Consider the following 16,560-nt stretch of genomic DNA (forward strand, 5'->3'; position numbering starts at 1 on the left):
GGGGCTGTGCTTTAAAGGAAAAGGAGGAGAGCGGGTCTCAAGCCTGAGAAGCATGAATACTGACAAGCTGGGGATACCCCAAGAAGGTCAGTTTGCTTTATGCAAGAGGGCAGGTTCCATCTGATATCTAGCTCCCTCCAGCAACATCAGACAGCATTGAGAGGGACCAGTGAGCTTGATCTCATGGCCAGGTGGGTCACCCTGTACTGCTCTGCCAGCTCACAAAAGCCCGTAAAATCCCCGTAACTAAAGAAGCTTTTAATGGGAAAAGAGCTGTCAACAGGTTCATTTCTAAGAATCAAAAATTCCTAGAAATTATCTTTTTTTTCCCTTAGCAAATGGAAACATTGTAACCAGAGTATACATAATTACATAAAACTACCTTTTTGTGCCCATACAAATCTTTCGTATTAAGCAATATTTGATCCACCTAAATTGATCATATCAACTGCATACATGTCTCTTTGCCTTCATTTGAAGAGAAGAAAAAGTCTGGATATCTAAATGTGGGTTTAGCTTGGTTTTTATTTTTGCACCAGACCATTTTTCAAACCATGATGTCTACACAGAGTGGGAAAAGTTCCACAATGCCTTAAGTAATGTGGCTGGTTCAGGTTACATTTTAATATAAATTGGATTTTTATCTTTACATTGGGAAACAGTAGGTTCTTGATCATTATTCTGACATTTTGTAAGCCATTAGAAATACTCTGGCTTCCGGGTTTTTTTTTTTTTTGTGTGTGTGTGTGTGTGTGTTTTGTTTTGTTTTTTTTTTTCCCATAAAGAGAACTCATGTTCTCCTTGGAGATTTAATAGCCATTCTGGAGTAATGTCTCATATTTAATAAGATTTTCATTACTTTTATAAACTATACTCCAGTAAATTTACTGATTCATATACAATGAAGTATCTTAGCTCAGATGGTTCTCAATAAATTAACAAGAAGGAACGTAACATTCAGAGGGGAACTAATTAATCACAAAATGCCTCACTCATAAAGTTAAGTAACCTTCAGTAAATGTAAATGAATAAAAGGATAATAGCTCAGCATTTCGTATTTTCCAAGTGCTTGAAGCAACCTTGTAAATAAGCAGAGACCTTAAAAGGCAGGAGAGGAGGGAGATTGCTGACATGTAAATTACTAAATAGTGACATTAATGACAACTTTAACTTACCCTGATTCCGTCAGAAAAACTAATTAGTTCTCCAGGCCATAAAATGAAAATGATGTGACATTTTGCTCATCTTCAGAAAATACAGGCATAAATTCAGTCCTGAATTTAGGTTGGCAAGTTTTAAGAACTGGATTAAAAAGCTGGTGTTTACATTGGGCTTTCGTCTTAAGAACCCAAAGACATCCTTTAAAATTGTCACCTTCCTTTTTATCCAAAGCTAAGAAGTTGTTGAAGGACCTGGATTTGAAGTTGGCTCTTCTCCTTTACAGCTGTGTGGTCTTCGGGGAAATGTAATCGCCTCTCAGTCTCAGAATCGTCATTGATACATAAATAAACCTGAGAAATAACATTTGTGCAGGCGATTAGCAGGACTCCTGGCCCAGCCTAGGGCTTCCTTGATAAGTGTTGAATCCAAAACATGTGCAGAGGAAAAAAAATGGAAGTTTCCTGAGCTCCATGGGCCTGCAGAGAGTCTGTGGTTTTCATCACTGACCATAGAGCTGAGCCGAGGAAGAGGGCACCTGTCAGGAGGGCTGGAAACTGAAGAGGCTGATGACAGGCTGCTGCTGGGTAGAGGCCCAGATAACCTGTAGCCAGCAGAGGCTCACTGCTGGGCCAGGGACTTGTCGGGCTTCCTGCCTTGAATAGTACATGCATGCTCTTGTGTGGTAGGATACAAAGAACAGTGGCTAAGGGAAAGGTGGAGGGGTGCCAGTTATTTCCTCCAGCCCTCTGAGTATCCTGGAGTCTGAGGAAAAGAGGAGGGCCAGCTTGACCTCCAAAGCAAAGGCGTCAGCATTGCCAGACCCAGTATTTCCTATTATAAATATGAGATGAAATTTGTAAATTATATAACCTTGCCTATGTGTGTAATTTCAAAAGAGAATAATTCTCTAACTCAAATGTAAAGGAGAAATAAAAGGAAAATAATTCCTAATAAAGCAATATATATTTCAGCATTATGGAGTCAAGAACTATACTGTCCCATACCCAAGAGCTATACCAGGCACTATGATGCCTTGTTCCTCCTCACATGAGTGTTTTCATTTAAAAGGAGTGAAACATTCCGCTGAATATGGTCAGCCTTTTTACTTACAATTGACATTGTGAAGGAGGAGCGAAGCCTGAGTGTGTTTACATATACCCACATATAAACAGAACTGCCAGTAATGTGATAGCTCCAAATATAGACTAATGTGGGTAGGTTTTACTGAAGACTCTGACATCCTCAGTGGCATTGACTTTGCTGCTTTGATCTTTCTGAAATGGTGACAGCTCTTTGGTGACGTTTCAGATAAAACACAGCAGAGACATTGCTTCATTTAAACGATTATGTGATTATGTCTGTGGATAATTCACTGTATGTTTGAATTGTCAAAAAGTTAGATTCTGGCTGGGCATGGTGGTTCATGCCTATAATCCTAGCAGTTGGGGGTGCTGAGACAGGCGGATCACTTGAGGCCAGGAGTTCAAGACCAGCCTGGCCAACATGGTGAAACCCCATCTCTACTAAAAATACAAAAACTTAGCCGGGTGTGGTGGTTCACACCTGTAGTTCCAGCTACTCAGGAGGCTGAAGCAGGAGAATCGCTTGAACCCAGGAGGCAGAGGTTGCAGTGAGCCGAGATCGTACTACTGCATTCTAGCTGGGGTACAGAGCAAGACTCTGTTTCAAGAAAAATAAAAAGCTAGACTCTGTAAGCCCATGTGAAAGCCCTGCAGGGCATTTGAAAGTTTCATGGGCAGTGGACAGTTCTTCCTGTGCAGGATTGTCCTTGCACATTGTGAAGCAGCTTCTATCCCTAGTTCCCACCCACAGACTAAGGTAACACTCTCCAGTTATTATGGTAGCTGAAAATGCTCTCACATGTGTCTAAAATGCTCCCTTTACAACATAACCTTAAAGGGATATGAGGATAGAGATGGAAACAAAATCAGGGGATAAATTTAGCTGTATTAAAGAATGGACTCAATTAAGCACAGTGGCTTGTGCCTGTAATCCCGGCAATTTGGGAGGCTGACACAGGAGAATTATTTGAGGCCAGGAGTTTGAGACCCACCTGGGCAACATACAGAGACCCTGTGTATACAAAAAAAAAATATTGTTTTTAATTAGCCAGGCATGATGTGCGCATCCGTAGTCCTGACTACTCAGAGTGCTGAGGCAAGATGATCTCTTGAGCCCAGGAGTTTGAGGCTTCAGTGAACTATGACTGGGCAACAAAGCAAGACCCTTTGTGGGGGGAGGAAAAAAAGAAGAATGGACACTTCATGAATTAAAGAATTGTCACGGTTCACACTTGGTTTCTTTGACCACACATTGTTTTTCAAATAAAACCTCCTTTAGGACAAAAACTGACATTCCTTGTTTTTCTGAATATTATGCTGATGATTATTCCTGAAACCATTCTAGAAATTTTATGTATTTCTGATGGTATCATTTTTTTCTGTCACCTTTTCTATGCACCATGACTTAGCCTCCTGGGACTTTACAGCCTTGATTTTTCTTGTAATTGTCTATGCTGACCTGTCTGTCTTAGCCAGGATAATAGATACTGGTTTGATCTATTAATAGGTGATTTTCAGGGCTGGGTTCTGGGGTAGAAGAAATTGTTCATCATTTCTTGGTGTGATGTTGGGGGTTAAAGCCACCTGTAGCAGCTTCCTTGTCACCTGGTTGTGACATTATCTTATTTCCAAGTGGGATTCAAGATACAGAACCATCACTGTTTTATTGTTATCTGCTTATGGATGGTTTTGATCATCAAAGGGAAGGATACAATGTCTTGTTACCTACACAGCTATAACTCAGTACCGTAAAAAGCGTAGCACGCCGTCTAGCACAGAAAGTTATTTTAAAAATCGCTTGTGAGACTGAGGTGTTTGCTTCTTTTCCAGCTGACATCCCAGCATCCTTACGCTGAAGTTTTCATCGGGCGGCCACATGTGTGGACTGTTGACCTCAACAATCAGGAGGAAGTAGAGGATGCAGTGAAAGCAATTTTAAATCAGAAGGTTGGTTTCTTTTATTCCACTTTCCCTCATTTCTAATGTGACCTGAAATGTGTATAAAGCATCATAGGTCCTTGGTTTTAATGAACAGATCTTTACCACATCAGCTTAACCCTAGAATTAGAAAATAACCAAACTATAGGATTTGGCCTGGGGATTTCATGAATGTTCTGTAAATTGGAAACAGAGCTGGTATCCTGATGTGTGCCTGGATCCCAGGCACAGGAGCAGGATCTGGAGTCATACTTGGTTCAGTGATCTGATTATGTTGCTCTCACAAAGATCTGAAAAGATAGCCCTGCTTCCTCTACAAAAGAGAGAGAAGCGCAAGGAAATACTGGGGAATGTTTTTATAGAACATCTGGTTTTTTTTTTTTTTTTCTACCTAAACATGTAGTAGAATTTTGTAAAAGTAAGTACATTTCTGGCCTCTTCTGATCAATTCAGCAGACATTTGTCAGGTGCCTGCCATACACAGAGTGCTCTCTGAGTCACCTGGGGTTGTGGAGGAGGCGGGGTGTTTACTTCCACAAACACAGAGGAGGGCTGGCTTCCCACCTATCAGAAGTTTACCATCCAGTAAAGAAGAGTTCAGTTATCCTTTCTCCCAATCTGAATCCGCCATAGACTCTCACAGCTGCACTCTGCTGCTATACTTTGATGGGAGCACTTTTTACACTTGGTTATGATGCTTTAAGAGAAGCCAGTGTAGGCATGTGGGAGGGCAAGCTGGACTTACAGTGTGGGTTCAGTTCTAGCTCTACCACTTACTAGCAGCTTCCTTTCATGTGTAACATAGGGCCAACATTACCATTTGATTGGTTACTTGTGAGGAGTAAATGAGATAATGTATATAAAGTGCTTAAGTTCAATGTCTACTATATAGTGTTTAGTCAGTATTAAATATTATGATTTTTGTCAATAGTCTAAATTTCTACTACACCATTAGCAACATGAAGTCAGGATATACATCTGTCTTATTTCTGTATTACCAGTGCCCACACAGGGATTTACCCAATGGATAGATGGGAGAGAGGAATAGATGTCTGCAAGTAAGCATAATACAAGGCTGAATATGTTCAGTGCCAAAGCAACATGCAAACACTCCAGGAGTGGAGATTGGGGAAGCCTTTCTGGAGAATGCAGCCTTTTAGTTAAGTCTTACAGGATGAGGAGTAATTTGCAAAGTAAAACTGAGAAGTGGACGCAGAAGGGCATGGGTTCAAAGCGCAGTGTGACTGAAAGGGAAAAGGCTGAAAAGGCATATGTCCTGGGAGGGATAGTCAGTGTGCCCATGTGGAGGCCATCTTACCCCTCTGGGAAACAGAACAGGATAATCAGTTTGTGGCCCACTGAACTGCTGATTTCAGTTAATTCAGAACATCTCCAGAGGAGGGAGGGCACTCTGATGCATTATCTGTGCTCTGCCTGCTTCAAGGTGGTCTGTTTGGTGTCAGCTTCCCACTGATGATACATACATTCCCAATCCCAGTCTCAGCAGTTTGGGTAGAAGTCCCCAACCTCAGGAGACCAAGCTGATGAAAGAAGCGCCAAATAGAGTGTGGTTCCTATAGGCTGCCTCAAAATATCTGCCACACACCTAAAGCTTCACCACCGGAGTCATTCCTATGGAAGGGCGAAGGTTCTTCTTTCTTGATTCTCCCAGTCCCTTAGCATATAAGCTTCCTGAGGCTGCCGTAACACAGTAGTGCAAGCAACTGAGTGGCTTAAAACAGCAGAAATTTATTCTCTCTGTTCTGGAAGCAAGAAGTCTGAAGTCAAAAATGTCAGCAGGGTCACGTCCCACCCACAAAGTCTCCAGCTGGATATCCTCCCTTGCCTCTTTCAACTTCTAGTAGGCCTAGGCATTTCTTATCTTGCAGCGTCAAAAGTTTGATCTCTGCCTCCATTATCCTATGGCTTCTCCCTGTGTGTGTCTCTGTCTTTTCCTTTTATACAAGATTAGGGCCCACCCTCATTCAGTGTGACCTCATCTAACTTGGTTACATCTGCAAAGACCCTATTTCCAAATAAGATCACATTCATGGGTGCTGGGGGTTAGAACAGCATATCTTTTAAAGGGGCACAATTCAATCCACAACACTTAGTTAATGCTTGTACTCTTGAGGAGAGTCATTTAAAAGCTGTGGTAGAAGCAGAAAAGAAAAACACACTAAGATACATTATAATCAAACTGCTGAAAAGCAAAGATAAGGAAGAAAACCTTGAAAGCAGCCAGAGAAAAATATATTACATTTAGAGGAATAATGGTATTAACACAGCCAACTTCTCATCAGAAATAATGGAGACCGTAAAAGGGTCTTCAGGAACCGGAATATGTGTGGGGCCTTTCAAAAGGCCATGGTAAACGTTCAGGTTTTTTTTTTCTCTTTTTTGGGTTTGTTTTTTTTTTGTGGGTGTGGTTGGTTTTTTTGTTGTTTGTTTGTTTAAGTGTTCAGGATTTTTTTATAAGTGTGATGGGAAGTTTTGAACAGGGTGATGAGATGACCTAGTGTACATTGGAAATCGTGAAGAGAAATTACAGATTCTGCTTACTCAAAATCCTATGGTTAGTAAGCGGAGGAGCCATGAGTCAAACCCTGGCCTCCTGGTACTTTCTAAGACCATTTCGTATTGAATGATGCCAAGCCACATCTGTCAGGTCAGACCATAGAGGGCTTCTCATGGAGGCTCATCTTTGAAAGCAGTTGCCTGTAGAAGGTGTCCCTGACTTGGAAAGGTGAGTCGGTACTAGTGGAGACAGGAAATCACACAAGAAGGGAGGTCAAGAAGAGAAAATGGAGGGGAAGATAAGGGAATGTTTCCAAGGTCAGCAGAAACTTCACAGTGCAATCTGCAGGCATCCTTCCTGTGGCCCTCGCCATATGATTAACAGTCCTTTTTTGTTTTGTTTGGTTTTTTTTAACAAAGCAGGATGCCCAAGAATACTTCCTTGCTTCTCCACAGCTGGCCTAGCTTGGGTTTCTCAATGACTGGATGTGATTTAGCATTCTCCTTCATTCTGTCCCCCAAAGAGGCCTTCACTTGTTCCTAAACAACTTTTATGCAGAAAACTGCCCACTCTTCCAGCCCCCAATTCACATAACAGGTCTCACTTCAGAGGCTTGCTAGGACTCTGAAGCGCTTTCCAATGCAGAAGCCCCTGCCTGCCCTCCCCCACAGGGTCCAGCAATATAGACCTACCTTCTGACTCACCGACTTCCTTCCGTCCGTCCATCCCTCCATCCCTCCATCCCTCCATCCCTCCATCTCTCCATCCCTCTATCTCTCTATCCCTCCATCCCTCCATCTGTCCCTCCCTTTTGCTTTTCTTGTATAGGAAAATTGTTTGCTTCATATTCTTTAAAACAGTGAATGGCCCCAAAGCAATGAATGAGTCAACATCCCTTTGGTTAAAGTGGGCTGGGTTGGTAGGAGAACAGAGGAAGAGCCATTTTTCTGTGTTTTTGGCTTTGAACACTTTGAATTAACTTTCTTTCATTTTCTAATGGATTCCCTTTGGAAATGTTGTTGGAATGGCACTTGGGTACTCGGCATGCTTCCTAACATAACTAAATCTGTTCATCTCATGAAAGATGACCATAGATGTTTATTTCACTATACAAATCCTACTTTAGAACCCAGATATGCCATGTTCTTTGTTTTAGATCGTTCCTTCTATGAATCTTTGAGAGGAAACTTATCTCTAGGCCAGCAATAGAAAGCTTCTGGAGTCACCCTTGGGTTGACTAAACATCTTTTAAAAGAAAAGAAAAAAATTTGCATTTTTGTGTGAAGGGCTGTGTCTGGGTTAGAGAAGGAACAGTAAGTTCAAAAGCTTGAGTTGACAAGGAACAAACTGAGAACTTGAAAATCAATTCTTCTGAGTATTTTGAGATCTTCAGAGATGAGCTGTTTAGGAATAGAGTGACCTCTTTTTTCTTGTAGAATAGTCTGCATGATATTACAGTATTTACGGCTCAGCCTCTTTTTAGCTCTATTCAGACAGCTGTAGGCCACTGTGGCCCACATTTGTGCATTCGTTCAGCATTTGAAGACAATTAAAATTTCTGAAAATCACTGTTGAAGATTTCGATGTAATGTGTGATTTGGCACACAAAAAAGGGGGAGACAATGCCCTGAGACCAACTCCTTGGCTGCCACTAAGGAATGTTATTTCTGTTCATTGTCCCATTTTCAGCAAGCTTCAACTATAGATGTTTTGCCTAGTTCTCCACCCTGTAGATTCCAGCAAAGACTTTAGAGGTAGCTAGTGAAGGTGCGCCCCCTGCCCCACCACCCCAGTCTACGCTATTGCTGAGAGGAGCTGTTGAGCTCCCTGAAGCAATAATAGACTATATTGCTGGTGATTTTCTCCCAAATGAAATTTCCATTTTAAGTTGGTAATACTCCTGAAAACACAGGCCTCATAGTGTTGGCAGACACTGTGCAGCAGAGATCAAACCCACATTTCTTCCCCTTCTCTAAGGTGTCACAATATTGATAAGACTGCCTCCTCTACCCTAATGAAGCATCCTCTAGAGTTTCCTGCTCCCCTCAAATTAAATTGAGGCTCTTTAGTATAGAAATCTCAAGGCTTTTCTGGAAATTCAGTGAATTTTCCACCTCGTCTCACCAGTTACCATAATACTGAGCTGCAGTTACCTGCTGTCCTTTCATGTTAGAGACCACACTACTTGTTCACCAAGGATGTCTTCAGCATCTTGGCCCTCCCCAGTTTGGGCTTACTAGACTCACAGCCTGCCTTAAAAGCCCAGCATGAGTAGAAGTCTGCTTTGACCCTCTAGCCTCCCAGGACCCCCTAGCTGAACTCCTTGTGACACTTTATCACTTTATTTTTGCACCCTGAGCTCTTTGGGTACAGGCTAACCTCACCTACAAATACAGACCAATGCTTTTGTCACTGTCATAGATCCTTCACCTGCTCATTGTTGCCTTAGAGCAGTGACCATGCATTCATTCAACAGATGTTTGCTAATTTCCTACATGTGCCACACTATGCTCACCACTAGAATGTAAAGATGACCCAACAGCATGGACTCTGCCCTGTGGAACTTACCTGCTAGCAAGTGATAACTTCCATCTTTTGTTGAATGCCCACTAGGTGCTAGTCACTAAACTAAGCACCCTTTTTCTGCCAGATAATCTTTGCAGCTTAAAAGAGGTGAGTTTTTCATATCACCCTTTTACATATGAGGAACCTGAGACTTAGAGATGGCAAGTCGTTTGCTCAGAGTCCCACATCTAGTAAGGATCAGCGTGAGATCACGACTTGCAAGTCCACAGTCAACCCTCATGAGGCCGCCTCCTGGTGTTAGCACCCGTATATGGAGTGAGTCAGAGGACTGGGGAGGTGCTACATGTTCTCTATCCTTCTCCTTCATGGCATCATGTTCTGTTTCCACAGATTGAGCCATACATGCCATATGAATTTACATGCGAGGGAATGCTACAGAGAATCAATGCTTTCATTGAAAAACAGGTAAGGCTTATCAGAAGTCAGTCTGTCTTTGCTGTGTACTGCTTCCTGTGACCCCATAGGGCTCTCAAGAACACTTAAGAGCTCACTGTGTTTCTGTGGCTATTTTCCTGCTTTGGGAGACTCTAGGAGCTGGATAATAGTAGCACTGTCATGGTCACCCAAGAGAACCAGTATTCCCTTGGAGTAGGTATGTTCTTGATGACATGTAAGGTGAAATGGAAACTTACAAGAGAGATGGGATGATTACTGTGAAGATGCCCGTGACCCTCAGGGTCTGTGCCCTGAGTGGGTTCTGAGACCCATTAGGAAGACTTGGGACGGGAGGGGTCAGACAGCTTTCTGGTCCTGCCCCATCTTCATTTGTCACCTTAAGAAAGGCAAGAATTGAAACCAGCTGTTTCTAAGCATTATTTTAATAAAACATGTTCAGCAATTCTAAATGTAAGGACTTTTTAGAGGAAAGCAGGACCCTTTGTCAAATGAAACCTTATAAGTATATAAAACAGATAAAAAGCAGTAAAAAGCAGGACAAAGCCAAGGAGGGTGCCAAGAGTCCCACCTTCCCCAACAAAGTTGGGGAACTGCAGCATGTGCTCCTTGAAGTAAAGACCAGGAGCCTGTTGCTGTCATTTTATAGCATTTTAATTCCTTGGACTTCAAAAGCAACACAGAGCTAGAAATAGACAGACTCAGAACCCCTGTGGGTAGGAGAATATGAACTCTTTGACTAGATTCCAGAAATAAGGTGCTCTTCTTAAAGGATAAAGCATTTTTTAAGGCAATCAAGGGATCTTTACACAATAGGGGATGAGGATGGTGCAAGCTGAAAATAGAAATGGTGTATTGAAAATCTAAGTAGGCCCAAGGTGGGCTTCAAAGGAAGAGTTGGTGGTTTGAGGAGACTGAAACTGTGGCGAGCCGCCAGCAGCCCTGGGTGCTGCCGTTGGAGCTGGGAGCCTTGGTCATATCCTTTGGGGCGGTGTGTCTGATATGCTGAGCTTTTGTTAGCAGCAAGAGGGCATGCTCTGCAGCCTGGCCATGTGGGTTTTACTCCTGGCACCATGTGTTTCTATTTATATGACTTGGGCATGTTACTTGGCCTCTCTATGCCTCACTTTCCTTGTCTGTAAAATAAGGATAATGCTAATAGGACCTACTTCATAGGGCTGATGTGAGGATCGAATGAGCTAATACGTACAAAGTGCTTAGAACAGAGCCTGGCACATACATAGTGCTCAATAAATGCAAACTGGTACTGTTGATTATTTAATACATTATGCTATATTGTATTGTAATACACTACTTTTTAATATAATTATCTGGTTTCACGAGAAACCATTTGAATCTTTATCTCATTCAGCCTTTATATGACACCAGAATGATAGTATCATCACAACTCTAGCAACCACATCCATACAGATTTTGTGCCAGCGTGTGCCTGACACATCATAATATATCATTTAATTCTCACAGTAATTCCAGGAGGTGGTAGTAGTAACCCCATTATCTGGGTGGTGGAAACCAAGACTCACAGTTACAGGCTCACAGATTGTGGAATCAAGAATTGATACTGGTTTGATATGAGGCCAAGTCTGCACCAACAGTGCTTACCAGGACCTCAGGAGACAGAAGGTGTCCAGAGCTTTGCTTCCCATCTTCTTACGTCATCAAGGGCTGCTCACCCTTCCTGCAGCTGCAGGGAAGAGTTGCAGGGCCTCCTTCAATTGTAGGTCTTAAGACATCACAGCTCTTGCCACCATCTCGGCGGCTCTCTTGAGATCATACTAGGATCCCTGCAGCTTCTGCTGAAACCCTCTTTGCCTGTCTCCACTTCCTCTTAGGGAAAATAGTTACCCAACCGCCAGGCATAAATGACTCTTGATCAGGTTTATTTGAAGGCTTTTATTTCTCCCCTGAGGCTCAGGAATCCCAGCTGGTCTTTAAAAGTTATCAGGTCCTCTGCAAGTCTTGCTGGGTTTCCTTTCAAACAGGAAGGTCCTGTTCCCCAAATAGACCTTGCTAAATGCTCCATAATGCAGAGGCTCCACCTAGCTTCACCTCTGTATCCCTAGTAACCTGCTGGACACATGGTCGGTGCACAGTAACTTCCAGGTGACAGAAACAAGGAAGGAAGGAGGAAGGGAGGGAGGATGTGCTTTTTATTCCTGTGTGTCAGGAACCAGGAAGCTCATCCTGGACTTTATGATTTGTGTAATATATGTTACCAAAATTGTTTGCTGGAAAGCATGCTAATAAAACTGCACACCCCCCACCCCCACCATATAGGCCTTTCTGCAGAGATCTGCAGTTCACAGAAATCCAGAGGTTTCTTTTTTGCCTGCTGTTGTTGATTCATTCCTCTACTCTGAATATTTGTCAGCTGGAGCATGCCATGGGCTGTGCAGTCAGTTGGGGAGGAGAATATCTCCAAGTCCCCATCCCTGCCCTCAAGTAGCTGCAAGTTTCATGGAGAAGGCAGCCAAGTCCACAGGCAGTAACTGCCACTGCTGTAGGTTCACCCTGGTAATAGTGAAGTAACAGGATGCTTTGGGATCATATGGCCCAGCCTGCAGAGGGAAGATGGGGGAGAAATGGTAGAGTGTATCCGAAGGCATCTTGCAGGAGGTGAGTCCTGAAGGCAAACTGGTAGCACAGATGGAAGGCTGGACAAGTCCAGATATAAAGGCCTGGAGATGTGGGGAAAATGTCATGGGGAATGATAGGCACTTGACTGAAGAGAGGGATGAGATAAGAGACCAGGCTGGAGGAGGAGATTGCAGAATGTGAAAAGATGCTGAGGCTCGGCTGAAGAATTCCAGTTTGATTCTGGGATAATAGGAAGCTAAAGAAAGGCTTTGTTGCAGACTAAGGGGCAGTGGAACTATCAGATTGGTGCTTAGAAAAATCATTCCAGGAATCTTGTTTTAGGGGCATTTTTTATTAAACATTCTCCAAATGCTCCTAAATGAGCAATAAAGGGGGCCTATTTTGAGTTTATCTCAGAGATTCTGTTAAACCCAGAATGTTCCCCTGATGCCAGAAGGAAGATAGGAAGCCAAGATCCCATTGGTTCACAGATTGAGTCTTCTACCTCTTTTAGCTCCAGACCCCAGTGTTTTATAGGTTGGAGTATTCATTATTTTTTGCAACTAGACGAGTATCTTCAAAGGGCAGCGAGGATGGAGAGGAAGTTTTCCTGGTATGAACAAGAAAGCCTGCAGCTCCTAGGAGGCCCTTCCCATCCCTTGGATGGTAGGAGCCCTGCAGCCCTAATTAGGCTGATATCTGCCTTCAGAGTTCTCCATGTGATCTGCAAGGAGAACACAGAAGCTTTTACTCCAGAAACCTTTCAGGGTTGTCCGTCACGCTCAGCCAAGGCAGTGGGAACCAGAGGGAGCCAACAGACAGCAATCGAGGGCACTCCGGGCTTCAGTGTGCAGTTGAGCAGTTGCCAGCAGGAAACCCACCTCATACCCAGCCCTCCCTGTGTGCAGGCACCCAATGAGAAAGACACCTGGATCTAGGAAAACCACTTGCTCTTTTCTCTTAATGTCCCCGCTGCCTTTACTGTATTAAAAATGTTGATTCAGAGTGCATGCTCTTTTAAATCAGCTTTCTCAGAGAGATGCTGTCTCTAGCAGGGGGAAATTCTTTGTAATCTAAGATCAAGCACCATTGTTCCCTATCTTGAGTATGTCTGGGCTTGTTAAGGTTTTCGTTATGCATTTCTTGGGAAAGTCTTTTGTATTAGCCTCAGGTCAGAGAGTATAGCAGGACTTTTTTGAAGGAATGGCAATTTCAGATTAATTTATTAAAACCATACATATGCTCTTGAGTTCTATTTTCTGTTTCCTGTAAAGACACTGTAAATGTATAGGATGGTCACAGCCATGTTAATTTGTAAAGAGCTATGTGATTCATGGGAAAAGCATTCTGGAGAGATGGAGGGTAAAAAAAGAGTTAACTCCAAGAATGGCTGTGGAATCAGCTGAAGGTCCTAGGATGTGTATTCATCAGAGCCCAAAATAAGCCCACTATGGAGTGTTGCAGATGCAAGGATTGTAGTGTTGTAGATGCAAGTGTTGTAGATGTTGTTATGAATCTGGATAGTCCAAGGGTGGGAGAAATGGTAGAGGTGACAGATTGCAAGGAAAGAGGGAGAAATTGAAAAGGGAAGAAGGTTGGTACTAGCTTGAGGAATGTTTACTCTTAAGAAATAAATAGCTTTTGTTTACCCAGCCATTCCTGTACCCAGAGAGACTAGGCAGGTAATGATTAAGCACTGAACCCTAGCAGCTGACTGCCTGGGTTCACATCTTAGCTCTGCTTGCCACTGTGTTTCTGACCTTGGGCAAGTTACCTAACATCTCTGTGCTCTTTCCTCTTCTGAGAAATAGGGATAATGCAACCTACCCATCAGGCTGGTGGAAGAAAGGGTAGTTTGATAATGTTTAGCACTAAGAACAATGTCTGGCCCATGTGGGTGCTCTCAAAGCCTTCACTACGAGTTGCCGCAGGAGCCCAGAAACCAACTAAAGTGTGTTTTTCAAACTGGCTCACTGAGGTATAATGTACAGACCATAAAGTTCACCGCATATAAGGATGCAAGTCAATGATTTTTTTTTTTTTAGCAAATTGTTAGTGTTACACAACTACCACCACACTCTAGTTTAGCAGCATTTCCATCACCCCAAACTCATTTGTCCCTGTTAGCAATCAATCCTTGCTCCCACCCCAGCCCTAGGAAACCACTGATCTGTTTCCTGCCTTTTTAGATGAGCCTTTTCTGGAGATTTCTGGTGTCTTTCACTTAGCATGATGTTTTGGGAGTTCACCCATGTTGTTAAATGTGTCAGAACTGATTTTATTGCTGAATAGTATTCCATGAATGGATAGATTAATACTACAATTTGTTTATCCATTCACCAGTTGATGGGCTTTGGGGTTATGTCTACATTTTGACTAATGCGGTAGGTGCTGTTGTGAACATTCACATGCAACCTGTTTTCATTTCTCCTGGGTAGACTCCTAGAAGTGTGTGAATAAGGTAGATTTCTGTTTCGGCTCTTCAAAGGTGAGCTTGTTGCTCAATGGGAATTGCATGTGTAGAGATAATTCATGGAGATTGCCGCCTGCTGCTCAGTTTTACAGGCACCATCACTGTTTCTTTTGTGGAAATAAAAATTCACACTCACTTCTGGGAAACAACCTCTGGGGCCATGTGTGGACACAGTTCACTTTGTTTTAAGGGAAAACGCACGCCAAGAATGGTCAGTTTCAGCCTGGCACCTGAGGTGTGCTAATCCAGTCAGTTACTCAATATTAATGGAACACTTCCTGTGCCAGGCCCTGGATTTCTCAGCTATAACACAGATAACCAATACGTGCCTTATCCCTCAAATAGCCGACCGAACGGGGCCCAGACCCCATTTTCATGGTCTTACCTGTCCTACCAACTTTTTTTTTTTTTTTTTTTTTTTGCCAATTTCTGGTTTTTCCTTTTCTAGATCCTGCCTGCAGACATTTATATGTGAACCTGTGTTCTTGGTTGCAGACAATGTAGGTTCCCACCAAAATCCACTTGCACTGAATCTCTCATGGGCTTATTAGTAACTCTGTGAAAGAGATGGCTGCAGTGGGTGGGGTGGGGTGGGGTGGGGGGTTTCTGGACCCCTTTCACACACCACTCAGCCCTCTCTGACTGGCCCTTCTGTTACCACTCCTCTGCTTTGCTCTGAACAAGTGACCCGTCCCCTGGCCCAGCAAACCAAGAGGGCACAAACAAGCAGCCCCTCTACCTAGCGCTTCTCTCAGGGAGCATTCTCTTTCCCTTCTCTGGCCCCTTCTGTATTTTTATGGTGTTTTCCCCGGGCTGCTAATTAGCCTTCTTTACGAAGGCAGTGCTCTTACCTCTTCTTCATGGTTGGTTGTGTTCATTTGTCTCATAAATTGGTTGGTTATTAGACTTTTCGTTGGTTTATGGCTACTGCATGGAAATCTCAGGATAGTCAAGCACATTTAGAGAAATTTGGTGATTGGTTGAAATAATTGTTAGGGAAGAATGCAGATGTTCTGTGTTCTAAGCGGGCTTGTTAACCAGATTGGAAATTACTGTTTATATCTCATTCTGCCTGCATAGGAGCTCGTTGAGTTAGAATAGTTTCCTTTTCTACTGCTGCTGCTATCAAAGCCTCAGGATGCAAAAAACATTCAGTTTAGTTGAGCAGCTCCTGCAGTCTGTTCCCAGCACCAACTATCTGCAAAGCGCCATGTTAGAGGTAAGCTACTAACTTCTATGCAGCCTACAAAAGCCAGATGGCCTTCCCTATCTCCTGGAAGCCTTCTCTGACTGCTACCACCACTTTCCTCTTCCCTAGTGTTAATCTTTTCCTTTCTGCAAGTGGCCTGCGCACCTATTTGGGCATTTGTTTTGTACTGTTCTCTAATTTTTTAGCCTTGGCCTCTCTTACTAGACTGCGCACTGAACCTCTGAGTCCAGGGACTGTGTCTCCTTCATGTTTGTATTTCCAACACCCAGTGGGAGACTTTAATAGCCATTTGTAAAGTACTGAATGAGGAAACTTTCAAAGCCAGCTTACATGAGTGTTTCATGGGGGTTTGTTAAATAGAGGTGCCCTGTCTCAGGGTCTCAGTCCCGTATCTTTCTCCTGTGCTATTGCGGCAGCTTCCTGTCTCTCTGCTTCTGCTTTGCTCCTGCAGTCTGTTCCCAGCATGCAGATCCCATCACCCCTCTTCCCAGAAATCTCCAGTGTCTTCCATCTTACTTCAAGGAAAAGCTCTGACTCCCAGGGCCCTCCTGAACCCCATCACTTCCGACCCATAATACACTCTGCCAAGGTACCCGGAAGC

At 43.2% G+C, this 16,560-nt stretch overlaps 1 protein-coding gene across 7 annotated transcripts in view; it reads left to right on the top strand.

The window, feature by feature from the left end:
* The window catches only part of MGAT5 (alpha-1,6-mannosylglycoprotein 6-beta-N-acetylglucosaminyltransferase), a 326,803-nt gene that overhangs the window by 296,057 nt on the left and 14,186 nt on the right, over positions 1-16,560 (top strand). For all 7 annotated transcript variants that reach the window (XM_021924279.2, XM_021924276.2, XM_021924275.2 and 4 more), the window contains 2 exons: positions 4,074-4,190; positions 9,616-9,690. In XM_021924279.2, the coding sequence (XP_021779971.2) occupies positions 4,074-4,190; positions 9,616-9,690 (192 nt within the window). The remainder of the gene's footprint in view (positions 1-4,073; positions 4,191-9,615; positions 9,691-16,560) is intronic.

Source organism: Papio anubis, chromosome 10 (assembly GCF_008728515.1).
Source record: "Papio anubis isolate 15944 chromosome 10, Panubis1.0, whole genome shotgun sequence".
NCBI lineage: Eukaryota > Metazoa > Chordata > Mammalia > Primates > Cercopithecidae > Papio > Papio anubis.